General features: G+C 40.4%; 2 protein-coding genes across 3 annotated transcripts in view; both read right to left on the minus strand.

Moving 5' to 3' along the window:
- Positions 1–999: 999 nt before the first annotated feature.
- lratd2a (LRAT domain containing 2a) lies at positions 1,000–2,509 on the minus strand. Its single transcript, XM_037793743.1, has one exon. It carries the CDS (start codon positions 2,058–2,060, stop codon positions 1,233–1,235), a length of 828 nt encoding a protein of 275 aa, XP_037649671.1. The 5' UTR covers positions 2,061–2,509; the 3' UTR covers positions 1,000–1,232.
- A 5,017-nt stretch (positions 2,510–7,526) lies between these two features.
- The window catches only part of fam91a1 (family with sequence similarity 91 member A1), a 28,502-nt gene continuing 21,161 nt past the window's right edge, over positions 7,527–14,867 (minus strand). For both annotated transcript variants that reach the window (XM_037795409.1, XM_037795408.1), the window contains exons 18-24: positions 14,734–14,847; positions 14,442–14,514; positions 13,110–13,256; positions 12,634–12,735; positions 11,321–11,444; positions 11,130–11,199; positions 7,527–9,834 (exon numbers count right to left, since the gene is read on the minus strand). In XM_037795409.1, coding sequence (XP_037651337.1) covers positions 9,649–9,834; positions 11,130–11,199; positions 11,321–11,444; positions 12,634–12,735; positions 13,110–13,256; positions 14,442–14,514; positions 14,734–14,847 — 816 coding nt within the window. In that variant the 3' untranslated portion in view covers positions 7,527–9,648. The remainder of the gene's footprint in view (positions 9,835–11,129; positions 11,200–11,320; positions 11,445–12,633; positions 12,736–13,109; positions 13,257–14,441; positions 14,515–14,733; positions 14,848–14,867) is intronic.

The following is a 14,867-nucleotide window of genomic DNA, read 5'->3' on the forward strand; positions in this document are numbered from 1 at the left end:
AAAACAATGACAAATATTGTCCAGAAACCCTCACAGGTACTGCATTTAGCATATCAAATCATAACATGGCGAACTCAATCCCAACAGGCAACAATATTAACGCGTTAACTTTGACAGCCCTAATTTTAACATAACCAGTAACATTTCTCTGTCAGGTAAATTTACAATGTTTCTCTGAAGTAGAAGTACACAGTAAGTAGTATACTGTTGAGTTGCATATCGTTAAAGTGCTTTTTGTAAGTTATTTTGGAGTACAATGAGTTAGAATTGTAACATAATTCAATACTTATAATATCTAAACATCCTAATAACTCTATAGCTGTTTGGGGCCCTTTTAGTTGGGTTCCCGGCAGTTGCCTATCTTGCCTAACGGTAGTCTGCGGTAAGTCTGTCCGTGGTGAGTGTATTTCACCAGTGTTTCAGACAGCGAGTAGCTGCAACTTGTGGGTGTGTGATGCAACTATGGTCACGGCAGTTGTATTGCTCAGGCCCCAAGAAGTGCTGTGTTGAGTGTGAAGTTGTTTGTGTGAGCGGTTCTCGAGAAAGCTGCAGCAAGGCCAAGCATTCAGCCTGTTCTGAACAGGCATGTTTTCAACGGGCACTGCACTAGTTTAAAGGGACTGTTTGTAACTTCTTACACGTATAAATCTACCGGGTCGGGATCCCATGCGCGCTTGCATATGTGCGCTCGCATATGCGCGCTCACATATGCGCGCTCACATATGAATAAATATAGAAATAAATGCTGCAGCTCCTCCAGACCAACAGAGGTTTTCCGTGTCTTGGGAAGTGACGGGGCTCCGCAGCGAGAAACGTTATCGTCTCCAGCCTGGTGCCGGAGGGAGACACCGGGCACCCGGTCGGAGACAATAACGTTTCTCTAGCCAACACTAGGATCAGGTCAGCTAACATTACTGCCAAGCTGGTGAAATATAGAGCGATATTGTGCTTTTAGCTGACGTGTGTCGCCTCACTGTTTTGAGGGATGCTCGTTCACGTCTATGTAGAGCGAGCACAAGCGCTAGCCCGACGCTGACTTCCTGTTGATTTAGCGGCCACAGGTGTCGCTGTTAACAAGCATTTCTGAAAGTTACAAACTGTCCCTTTAATAATAATAAAAAAATGAAGGAGTGAAGGCTTGCTATAGATTAAAGCAGGGGGTGTAACAGTTTATGTTTGGTAAAGGCTACTCTACTTTGCAAAAGCAGTTTATTTTGAGGAGCATCCCATCATCAGTCAGCTCCTGGCTCACTCTTTATCTCCTCCACGCTGCTGAAGTGAGTGGCCAGCTCCTGCAACACTGCTGTCCTGCCCAGGTGATCGTTCCTCCTCTTCTCCATGATCATGTCCTCCAAGCTCTGAAACTCCAGCATGTGCGAATGTTTATCAGACATGCATATTTTCAACCTGTAGGGCTGTTTGCCTATCCGGATCTCCCCTCCCATCTTGAACTCCCTCTTGCCAAACCTGCACCAGGCTGCAAAACCCTCAGAGTTCCTCCAGCTCAGCTCTCCATCCTTTAATCCCACCTGCTCCATCGCATTCTGCACAACCATATCTGCACCCAGAGCTTTGAATGTGTACAACTCGTTCACAATCCTACACCTCCTGCCTTGACTTGCATCCGTCAGAAAGCTGTTTTTCACCTCGGCTCTGTGCAGATGCACCACCTGGAAGTCTCCAACGTACACAGCCCAGTGTGGGAACTGACCTGTAGCCACAAACTCCACCAAATCACCCGCTTTGCACTTGTTTAGTAGATTCTCCGGAGAGTAAACCTCCAGGTTGTTGCACTTGCCGCTCTTCTCGTAGATGCACTCGTCTCTGTAGTACACGGAGCACTCCACCTCGTCTCTCTGGTCGTACTGCTTCTCTTCCTGGTTCTTCGGCTCTCTATCGGAGCCGTCGACAGCGCAGACGTCCTCCAGCTCGTCGTCGTCGTTGGAGAAGATGTACGAGACGCCGATGCGCGGACAGTCCTCCGTGTCCACTCCGTTCGGGTCCACCGTGGGAACTTCTGCGTAACTTAGATGAGACAGCTTGTCCATCTGGTTCCCCATGCCGCTCCTGTGTAATGTGATCTGATGCAACGAGCTGCTACCGGCCGACAAACATCACCGCCAACTGACACAAAACTTCTGTCGCCATGCCGACGGACAGGGCTTTTATATCCAAATTACGCATCAGTATGTCTCCGTGGTGTGACTGCCTGTTTAGTGCCACATCAACTCCAACAAGTGGAGTTGGGAGGGGGAGACAAACTGGTTTCAAATGCTCCGTTAGGTGTAGTTAGCCTCGTAGACTCACCTGCTGGCTCCAGGCGTAAAGTTCCGTCTGCCGGCTGTCATGACAACGGTTCAAATTCAAATCCTCGTTAGTCCCCAGCGCGCTGCTCCGAGCAGCAGCACCGAGCAGCAGCAGCAGCAGCGGTACTAGAGAGAGATCCGTCCGTCCGGCGGTGAAGTGAAGGCAGATCTGGAGCTCCGCATCACCAACAGTGACTCTCTCCAGCGACACAGTGACGTTTTTAAAGCGGAAGTGCGCGTAATTCTCTTCACCGCACCTTTACAGTTTTTCTCGATTGTTTACACACATTTTCTGAAAGCGTGCCTCATACTCTCAGAACTCTACACACAAATCAAAAAACACACACACAATGGGCAAAACCCCTCAATTCTCCTGCAAAATGAAACTTTACATTCAAAACAATGTTATTTCTTCTCAAAATGGTATTTTGTTTTCAAATGACACACACACACCATCATATGAATAGACATTTATAAGAACCAGTTGAACACTGATGTGCTCAATGTAAAACACTATGATGAATGGAAAACACTTCTTCTCCATTCATCATAATGACTTAGGCCTTTTTTTGTTACTACAGACAGTACATACATAAGTGTGTTGTAAAATATTTTAGAATATTGTTTTTATACTCAGAACACACAAATACACGGTAACAAATATATTTTATTTTCCCCACAAAAACAATGTACACAGTGTACATCCCAACCAACACAAAGTTGCACATACAGTGGCCTACATACAAAACAACAGAGGAATTTACTGTATACAGTTACAGTAAAAAAAACTATGCTGCATCCTCTCTTCTGTTTCAGTCTGGCCACAGCACCTCATCCACATCACAAGCAATGTTTTCCCTTCTATGCTAAAGCTCTGATTGCTAATTGTAACACTGTGTGACAGGTGTTTGCCCATGTGATGAGTCAGTGTGCATAGTAGGGCAATTGACTTTAGAATTTTGAATGACAGTGTGTTCCTTGTGAAAACGAGATTTTCTTCATGAAAATTGTGCCAAATGCAGAGAATTGTGTGTAGTGTTTTGAAAAAAGTGTGTTTTAGAACTGCAATTTGAGTGTAAAGCAGGAATTGTGCTTGTAGTTTAGCAGAATTGGTTCAGGGAGTTGGTGCATGAGTTACATGTTGTGGTCATTGTGTGTCAAGTACCAGTATTTGTGTGTAAACAATTGAGAAAAACTGTAATATCCGCTCCTCATCTCTCAGAGAAGACTTACATACTGTTGTGTAAATGTTATAGAATAGAATAGAAAGCTTTATTGTCATCGTATTAAATACAACGAGATTCACAGTTTGCCACTTCTGGTCAGTGCTTTAAAACAAATACTTGACAAGACTAAACGAGGCAGATAAAACATATAACACAGTTATAAAGCAAATAAAACAGGTAAAATAGATGTAATAAATAAATATAAACAGAAGTGTTACACTAGAAGTATAAAATATGAAAAATAGATGTAATGTAAACAGAGGTAGTTGCACTTGTAAAATAGGTATGGTAGATGTAATAAATAAAATGTAAACAAAGTTGCACTTCTTTGCCTTTCTTTGTCTGAACAGCTTTGAGCATAAAAGTTTTTCTATTTGGTATTAATTTAAATGAAATACAAACTTGATTTCTGGGGTAAATAAAAATGTGAATGCTCTACTAATGTATATTTTTTGCTGTAGGTGTACAGGATTATTTGACTGTAAATGCATAGGATTATATTCATAAATGATTACATTTATACTATATTATTGTATTTATTTAGTTATTTATGGTGTCATTTTTATTATTTTTTGTTGTTGTTGATTATTATATTTCATTCGTCCATCCATTTTATTTGGTATTGTTCATTTTATTTTATTGGTTATCTTTTGTTTTATTTATTGATTTATCTATGTTATCATTTTACTGTATTTTTATTTATTTATTTATTTTGTTGTTTTTATTTGATTATATTTATAAAATTATAGTTTTTATTAATTTATCTTATTCTATTTCTTTTTAGTTAGTTAGCTATTTTATTGCATTTTTAGTTATCTTTGTTTGTTGTATTTTGTTTATATATTTAGTTGGTTAATTATTTAGTTAGTTAGGAAGTTATCTATTTTTTATTTAATTTTATTCATTTTTTTTAGTTAATTTCTTTTTTTCTTAGTGAGTTATTTTTACATTACTTCATTTATTTTTTTGTATTTTTAATTGTATTTATGTATTTTTTTTGATTTTTTTTTTTTTGTCGATTATTATATTTTATTCGTCCATCCTTTTTATTTGGTAATGTTCATTTTATTTTATCGGATATCTTTTGTTTTATTTATTGAATTATCTATGTTATCATTTTACTGTATTTTTATTTATTTATTTTGTTGTTTTTATTTGGTTATATTTTTTGCAACTCGCTCTGTGATCAGAAACTCACTGTACAAATGCAGAGTAGGCAAAACTGCATCCTGGGTTTAGTCGCTGAATGTGGCCCTATTACGGATTGCAACCCTACACAGTGAGGAGGACTGTTAGGAGGACTGTGAGGGGGTCCAACTTCTGCAATATTTTACTGTTTTGACCACCTGTCTGTCCTTGAATGAACTGAAGCTGCACAGTCATTTGCTCCCCCCTCCATCTCCTGGTGGGACCATAATGTCTCCATTACATTTGTAGTGGCTTGTGGCCTGCCGAGACTCGCTCTCAGTTATGGGCTATTTTCTCACTACTGTATCCCACAGGCAAGGGGAATGTGCTCAGAATGCCCCAAAAATGACACTCGCTGCAGCAGCCTCCGTGTGAAAACACCTGTCCTTATGGCTTTGAGCGAGAGACTGGGAGAGATGCTGACGGGTGTGAGCATGTTTGACAGGCTGTAAATAGAAACAAATGTTCAACTCTGTGTAGAAGAGAGACAGACAGAGACATGAACGCTAACAGAGGATGAACCTGAGTTTGATCCGAACTCTGAGCTGAGTACCCACTGGAGGGACCGATTACAAACTGACTGCAAAGTCATCCAGTACAGTAGAGATACGATAGAGGACGTGTCTCAACAGAAAACAATCTCTCCTGATCCATTCATTTAGTTTAAACAGTCAGAATGGCCTCATTGGCCACAGTGGACTCAGCAGATTAGCATGGAGGCCTTTGGGCAGCGCTCCTTAAGACTATCAGGTTAATTAAGAGACTGAGCTTTCTTAGAACTGCACAGGATCACGCTGTGTGATTTCCAACTCTGGCTAATCCAGATTGAATGTTTTCCCTGGTTAGTAATTCAACCTGAGTCACAGGGTTCAAAATATCAAATATCTTGCAGGTTACACGCAGGTTTCCAGGTCAAGACGGAACCAACGTTTAACGATTTTAGCCACTCAAGCGGTGCAGCATTGTGTCACGGTCTGTCTGTTGATCCACAACTATTTAAAAGATTGCTATGATTTTTTTTGCATGCATTCGTGGTCCCCAGAGGATGAATCCTAATTACTTTGTCTCATCTATGAGTTGGCACAAAATTGTGTAGGCCTTCATGATCCCCAGATGATGTATGACTGACTTTGGTGATCCCCAACTTTTCCTCTTGCACCACCATGAGGTTGACATTGACATTTCTATTGGATGGATTGTCTTGAAATTTTTTTTTTGCACTTTTGTTGACTGACTGCCAGCATAATGAATTGCATTCCCCTCAACTGTATACCTTGTGATTAGTGCTAATAGTCAAATGTTAGGATGCCAACATGCTAAACTAAGAGGATGTATGGCAAACGTAGCTGTTAAGCATCTGCATGTTAGATTTGTCCAGCGTTGCCAGATGTACGATAATTATAGTATTTGTATGATAATTTTGCCCTCAGTACGACGATCAATAATGCCAAAAGTATCCTAATGTACGATAATTTGACCATTTCATTTTGTGACGCTTACAATTAGTTGATTTTGCGCTGTGAGATGGTTAAGGTTAGGCATTACCTCGAATAGTTTAGGTTTAGGATAGGCAGCCAGTCGTACAAGAGTTTTTGCAAGTTTTTGCAAATTGCGGATTAAATTCTAGACATTTACGCCAGTTTATTCTCGTGGCTATGATGATAATCTTCCTCAAAATACAATAAATTTGAAGCCTCTGGTACGATATTTTAACATTTCCCATCTGGCAACGCTGGCATTGTCATTGTGAGCGTGTTAGCATACTGATGTTAGCATTCAGCTCAAAGCTGCACTGTTCCTCTAAGTACAGCCTCACAGAGCTGCTTGCATTTTGTCTCCTTTGGGCAATACAGATAAACTAAGTTGTCTTGGACAGTGGACATCTATGTGCAGTCCACACCAAGAGGGATAAACTGTAGAATCATGAGCTGATGTCATAATGATGCAGCCCAATTCAAAGGAACATTATCTAAGTTGTTGTACTTCCAGTTTCACTTGAAATGATGATAAAGCAACGTATTTCAGAGAAGGCCAGATTAAATTCTCCTTCACCTTCGCTGACCTTTCATCAGCTTTGGCTCAAGTCTATGCATGTACAGCGCAATGTTTATTTCTATTCACAGTTTTCCTCCCATTTCAGCCTGGAGCGTTGTAGCAGTCCCAGTTTGCATATGATGGAAGTCAAAAATAACAAATGTGCAGAATGAATTCAGCAGATGTATTACACCTTTCCCGAGCGTCAGTGCAGGGCTGAGGGTGTTGGGAAAGAAAAGAACTGTTAGAGTGGTGACATGCAGCTCATTTGACCGCTTCTCGGTGCGTCTTATCCTCGGGTGGCATGACCCAGTTTACGCCCCTGGTGCCCCCCGGTGACACACTGTAATTTGTGGTGCTGGGAAATTACTGGAGCAGGGAGGCCTGGGAGACATAGTCAATTAGGTGGGGCTCCACCTGTCCGGTGAGGGCACAGGCTGACACCTTAATCTTCCTCCCAAAAACGTGGGGTTTTCATAGCTTTTCAAAAAAGGTTTCACAATCCATGTATCAGACATTGTTTTTCAGCTAAGTGTTTATTTATTTAAATCTACAGGGATGGGTGAACAAGTGTGTACTTGAGGCAGATGGACAGAGCATCCGGACCGCTGCGTCTTGCACACCATCTGTTCCACCTGGCTAGGAAAACATCTACCGAGCACGGCTTTATATCATGTTATGTGATTGGCTACAACAATTCAGAGCAGTAGCGGCTGAAATCAGGGACACAAAATCTCAAAGTATAGATCAGGGAAAAAAGGACACAGAGGCATTTTCAGGGAGGAAAAAAGAGTTTGTTCTTATTACATATTTATTTATATTTTCATATACTTTTTACATATTTATTTGTAATAATAACATGTATCTGGAGCAGAGGGGAGATGGAGCAAGGATGGAGGAAGGGCATTTTGAAGGAATGTCACTTTCTTATTTTTTTTAACCCATTTAATTACAAGAGCATCATTATTAACTCAGTCAATGATATTCACAGTCCCATTAAACAAGCTACAACAAAGATCTCCTAAAATATAAGCTGACATATAAAACTAGCATTGTTTTAAACACTGGTGGATGTATACCTGGGGGAGGATGGGGTGACCGAGCACTGCAACTAGATAACAGACAGGCAGGATTGGAGGGGGTGGGGCTCTTATTGTGAAAGGTAGGCGTGTATGAAAACACACCAAGAGTGAGGTGTACAATACACACGCATACACAACATACACACAACAGTTTCTACACAGTCATCATGCTTCAACGGGACCTCATGTTAGTCTTTTTTTTTCTATTTCAGCATCACGTTATTAGAAACAACAACCACAAGTGGGTCAAAAACTGCAGGAGGCAGATTCCTTCAAAAAAAAAAAAAAAAATACTCAACAAAATAGGTTAGCATTCTAAATGCAATAAAAAGTACTCTATATTCTTGGAGCTACACTGAAAATTCATGACAGACTTCAGACACTTTTTTGGGCCATCACATCTCTGAAACGCTGGGCAAAGCATTAGCATTTCCATCCCATGGGTCTGTGACAGCCTTCACAGCGAAGTCGCCTTCTCCTCTCTAGACTACAAACCCCATTTTTCAAAACATGGTGTAAACAGAATCCCTTGGAGAGTGTGGCGGGCTGGCCAAGAGTGCACTGCACTGCACACAAACTGGAGTCGATCCAGGGAGAGATACTGGCAGGGTACAGGCCTGGGTCAAACACACAGACCTGACTGTTCCCGTTCTGTGCAATTAGATACACTTGGTTAATCTGGTCAAATTCTTTAACAGGGGCAACGGTGGGTAGGTTGTGGCCCAATGTTGTTGATTTTATTGGTTATAGACACGCATTCAAATGTGCATAAATCATTTGTAAAATGAAAAAGAAAGGCAAAAAAAAATATACATAAGCAAATCAAATCTAGAGATTTGATCAAAGACCTGGTAGTTGTTGATTGGCTGACAGTGATAAGGCAGCAAAATAAACGTAAAGACAGTAAAACAGAAGATAAAAAAAAATAATAATTATACAGGAAAAGAAAATGGTCTTTGGTGTTCTCATGTACAGAGAAATGATAACAAATAATAACTAAAAAAAACAGTTTCTCTGATGCCCAGTCAGTTTCCAAGAGGAAACACTTTCTTGTGGTAAACGTGAGCTCTAAAACCATGTGCGCACTACAAGGGGTCCAACGTCTAAAAAAAAAAAAATTACATTATCTCTTCCACAGGTTTGGAGAAATCCTGCACAGTGCAAATAATAAAATGCCCCCAATATTGATTACAAGTAAAGAGGAAAGTATTCTTTTTATGGTACGAGTTGTGCAACAGTATCATGCATCAGATCACTTTACGTGAGACAACACAGGGAGGCAGCGGGGTCTGCATCTGGACTCCAAAAACTTGGTCCTAGAATATGCATATTGTCAAATGATTCCTGAAGATGTCTGTTCAACACTTCACCGTTTATTTTGTGGGTCATTTTTAGAACATCTATACCAATATTAACCACTTTACCACTCCGCTCTCACAGCACATCCATTGATTGAAGGGTAGGGCGGGAGCACAGCGTGCGTTTTCCAGTTAAATGGTCTTCCAGGTTATATGCTGTTGACCTGCATCACTGTTATATACTGTGATAATAGCACCACTCCAACAGATAACACTGCTTTGCTACGAATATGAGGAATCACAGAGGGGAGAACAGCGAGGGGGGGTTTGAACTAGTCAGACCGATGATTCCTCATACAGTAGGTGAATGAAGTGCTGGCGGGGCTAAACTTCCCATGACAGGATACTGATAGACAGGATGCAGGGTTGGACTTCAGATAACAATTTCCCCAGTGAGAGGGTGGTCCTTTTCGATGAAATGACGTTTTTCCTGGAAGTTTTGTGGGCTGGTGACTTATGAGGGTTGGTCCTTCTGCAGAGCTGAGATGTCCAGAGGAGGAGGGGCCCGCCCGCTCCACTCCCTCAGCTGCCCGTCCTTGAAGAGGAGGTTGAGGGCGGGCAGGGGGACGCCGGACTCCGCCGGGGGCTGACTGAGAGGGTTCGACACGCCGCTGTCCAGGTCAGAGGGCTGGACGCCGTCCTGCCAACACGGGACAAATGTCACAGATCAGAACACCAGGTAGAGCGGATGTCATGATATGTGGGACAAGGAGACATTTCTCCGGGACAAAAACAAAGTTGGGGAAAGGCTAAGGAGAATGGTTCCTGTCGGAGTTACCCTCTGAAGCTGCTTTATAAAAACATCCATCTCCTCTAAACGCTAAATTATGTGTATAAAATATGCAGAAAGGGTACATCAGGTAGGTCTGTGACACAAACGAGACAGGATGTTCAAATTTTAAACTAAAACCACATATTCACCATTCCCTTATCCCTTTCTATTAAAATGTTTTTTTTCTATTAAATTTATCTTTCTGCTTCATATTGTCTTGTTTTTCTCTTCTCACACTTACACACATCCTCGCAGACTGAAACAACAACAACCGGATCATTTGCAAATCAACAGAATACCTAATTTCTATCTCAACCCAACTCTCACATAACCCCGAGTTACTGCACTCAATTTCAACTATGATAATTGTCTTGCATTTTTTATTTTGGTTTTGTTTGTTTTCTCCCATGTCTTTCTTTTGTTTCTCCTTTCGAATCTACATGTACAATACACTCTATGTTTGGTATGTTAATGATCTGTTTTTCATCTCTCAATAAAATAAAATGAAACTCTTTATTCGCTATATTTACCTTCAATTAGAAGTCTATTCTCCAACTGGCTGTGGGTCATCTCGTGATAAAATATCTTTATGGGTTTGACAAATGTACAGTATCAAAATAAAGATGAACTAATTGGTGCAAGAATAGTATATAATGTATAATTATACTGAATCAAAACAAAAGGTCATGAAACAGATGCCATGAGCAGTCATGATGGCTGGTAATTGTTTCAAGCCCGTTCTAGTAAATCGTGACTTATTATCTCATTATCTCATGATTAAAAATACACTTCAGTGCTGCCCTTATTTATTATTCCAAATGAAAGATTTAATCATATTGTTTTCTTTCATGTGAAAGGTGTTAAATATCTCATTATCTTAAGATAACAAATTTCTGTTTGTTTTTTTTGTTTATTAAAAAAGCCTGCTCTTCTCTCTCACCATAAAGTACCGTGGATATTGTTGCTTCTAAACCACATTAAACCAACGTTTCTATTAGATACATTTATAGATTATTTATCAGTCTGTAAACTTGATTAATTCGAAAACAAACTCAATTTGTAAAGTTAAATTCATGACTTTTTCACTGGACATTATTTCTTCTCTTTCTTTTTCTGCGAGTATTCTCAAGTGGCCACCTGAAGAGGCAGCAGACTGTTTTTACCTGGAATGACTGAACGAAGCTCAACACCTTCAGCGACAGCTTTCGGCTCGAGTGAAGAAGGTCCTGAAGGCTGAAACGACAACAAAGCTAAAGTCTAGCACCGCTACAACACACGTCTTCACACTTTTCTCAATGTTTTAAACAAAAGTGAAATCTCTGAGGATGCTGGGTGTTTTTTTGTTTTTTTGTACCTTTCGCTGCAGCACAGTTTGTGCGTGGCGATTTTTCGACACACTTTGCGATTTAGCTCGGAGCTGAAGAGGGGCATGCCGAAGCACAGTTCAAGAGGGACCCACTCATCTTCAGATGAAAAGTCTGAAAGAAAGGGATCGGCAAGGGAGAGGAGGGATGGTGATGACATACATTACAACATGAGACACATACCATTAAGACAGACATGCTGGTCTCCCATTCAGGTCCTCAGCATCTCTGACAACTCTCAAACATCTGATTATGTAATTTGAATGTATTCTAATAGAAAAAGAAATAAATATATACATTAAAAGAATACTTCACCCACAAAATGACCATTTGTATATCAATTACTCACCCTGTGTTACCTTGAATTCTTGAAGAAAACTTTCTTTCATGCCTCCATGGTGAACGAAGAATACAAAAAAGTCTTGATTAACTGAAGTAGATGGGGGCAGCATTTAACAACAGCTAATCTCTATAAACAGATTCTGCATTCATGTGAAGAATCTGTAGGCAACGGGACAAGATTTTGGTATCGAAGCGTTTTGGTGTCTATTTGTAGTCCAAATAGTATTAACCAATCGCGTTCGAGCAGGCTTTGGTTGAATGCAGGTAAACAGTCCGTGTGGAGAGCAAAAGAGGCGGAACGCATCGGCCGAAATACAATCTGGGAACCCACCGGATATCCTCTGACGATGATTTAGCTTTTAATTGGTTTAAAATGAGCTTGTAAACTGGCTGCTTGTGAAGAAATCCGGTCGTACGTGTCTCGCATCTTAAGTTTGGATTGTAAACAATGAGCAGCGAACAGGAAAGGAAGTTTTGGCCCAGATATCCGCTGGCTAAACCGGAACCCCAGAAATATAGCCCCTTACCCACTAGAGGCTTATCCGTCTTCAGACCGTTAGCTGACGGGTTCCAAGATTTAACAAATGCAAAACTATATCAAAACATCCGTTTACAAACTCTCATACAACTCGTGCAGCATAATTCATATCTCATTAATCCATATGCTCACTACTTCCCAAACACATACATCGTCACCAAAGCCTTACCATTTAAACACTTCAGACACGCACGGACGGGTAGCGCGCCTGCGCAACTGTGAGACTGTTTATGTGGAAGTGTTTTAAATAGTAAGGTTTTACTTCAATTCATCAAGACCTTTCACTGTTTTTTGATTCTTCATTCACCATGGAGACATGCGAGATAAGTTTTCTTCCAGAATTCAAGGTAACACACGGTGAGTATTCAAATGGTCATTTTGTGGGTGAAGTATTCTGTGCATTTACCAAAAATGTAGACCTACTATCTGTCTTTACTTTGCCTTCCCCGTTGTTTTCTTCTGTCACAAGCTCAAAGGACTCAGTGCTGCCGTTGGTGTCCAGGCCTCCACCTAGATGGGTGTCCCCTTGAAGAAAAGCAACAAATCTCCATCAGCATTAACACGCAGAAAGGTTGTTTCACAGCTTGAATGCCTTTCAGTTAGGAAGCTTCATTAAATGCACAACTTTTGCATGAGTATCTATGTTAGTATGTCAGCAACATTCAATCAGTAAATCTCAAGGTAAAGGCTAATACTGTTCGATCCACATCCATTAGCAAAGGCTATCACAATAAGGGACACAATTATGCAGACAAACAGAATAATTAAACTGGACTGTGAGCAATCTTTATCTAATTTGCACCATCAGTGCCAATGGCCATCAGAGGCAACGACGTTGTTACTAATTCAACTATATGTCTTGTCTCTCACATGCAAACATCTGCATGTGCACATCCTACCTCTGCACTCGGCGCTGTCGCTGAGCCTGCGACGGTGCCTGTTGTTGGAGTTGAGCATTGTGACGTAGCCACACTGGTGCTCCAGGTCCACTTTGTCCTTCAGCGTCTGCAGCGACTTGTGCACACACATGTTGGAGTAGGAGAACTCTGCACAGGACGGAGAGACAACACAAACAACGCGAGTTAAACTCCATAGATATTTCTATCAATATCTGCGAAGCATGGCATTCATATCAAATCTGTTTCGACAGAGGGTGTCATGTTGTGACAGCAAATGTATTAGAGGGATGAGTGTTAGTGTTAAACTTCACACACAAATTCAGAAGAGAAGGATTTCAGAGGATCCAAATCCTTTTTATGATGTTTGACGAGTTAAAACCCTCAAAAGCCAAAAAATGAATATTTGAGTCACCAGAGAAAGGAGCACAGCTTGAGGTTATGTTAATCATTTACGCACGACACGGCAGTGACAGCACAATAATATTGATAGAGTGCATTTATTTTATTTATTTAACCTTCATTTTACAAGAAATATTCCCATTGAGATTCAGAATCTCTTTTACGAGAGAGTCTGGGCAGAGAGAGCAGCATAAAAAGTTTCACATAACAGCAAAATTAATTAGCAGTGTTCAGTAACAGGACATGTGGCATTCAGGGTTTAAAGAGTCTTCCATGCTTATAAAATAATCTAGTTTAAGGTGACTCTGTACCTCATACCAAGATGAGGGTGCAAAAACTATAATATATGTATAGGCAAATATATATAGTATAATTATTATTGTCTGCTGTATGTGTGGCTTTTACCTCCCTGACCCCGAAGTCAAGGAATGTGAATAGAGAATGGGAAGTGAATGAAAAAGTCTGCCGTTCCTTTCTAAGATTGCGAACACTGTTCTTCATTCTGTGGTTTTGAAAGAAAAATAATCGGCAACTACTTTTATAATCGATTAATCAATGAAGTAATTTTTCATGCAAAAATGGCAGAAAATACAGTTTTCATCCTCTCCAATATGGAGATTTCCTGCTGTTCTCTGTTATAAATCATATTAAATTGAATATCTTTGGGTTTTGGACTGGCAAAACAAGACATTCAAAGACATCACCTTGAACTTTGAGAAACTGAGACGGACATTTTTCACAATTTTCTGAAAATATAGACCAAACGACTAATTGATTAATCTAGAAAAATAATCGGCAGATTTCTTGATAATGAAAATAATCATTAGTTGCAGTTCTATTTGATTGAGTGAATTATTCTCATATTAGCATAACTTATAGGCTGTCAATTACTAAGAGATTTTATAGCTTTAGCCACATATAATAATACCTCACCTCCTTTCAGATCTTCTGCATCAAAGGGAAACGGGATGTGAACGGTTTCTCCATGGCCGTGCATACCGTGACCCTGAGGGTTACAGACACACACACACACATACACATACAGCACAGTTTATATATCCACACAGTGGCACCAAATATGTTATTATTGAAAACACACAGAAAGTACATACATAACATTCGATTATGCAATGTTCAAAAGTTCAAATTCAAGCAATTAAGCCAAACAGAAATCCGGAAACAACCTCATTGTAAAATTGGAGCTCATGTGTGTGTGTGTGTTTACCTGGATTAGTACAGCAGAGTGTGTGAGGGCATCGTTGAGCATGGTCAGCACGTTGGATGTTGGCACGACTCCGGGGTCGTGACCCCAGGAGGTGATCAACAACCTGTCATAGACCTGAAGGGAGAAAAGCAGGT

This window comes from Sebastes umbrosus, chromosome 15, assembly GCF_015220745.1.
Source record: "Sebastes umbrosus isolate fSebUmb1 chromosome 15, fSebUmb1.pri, whole genome shotgun sequence".
In the NCBI taxonomy this organism is placed as follows: Eukaryota; Metazoa; Chordata; class Actinopteri; order Perciformes; family Sebastidae; genus Sebastes; species Sebastes umbrosus.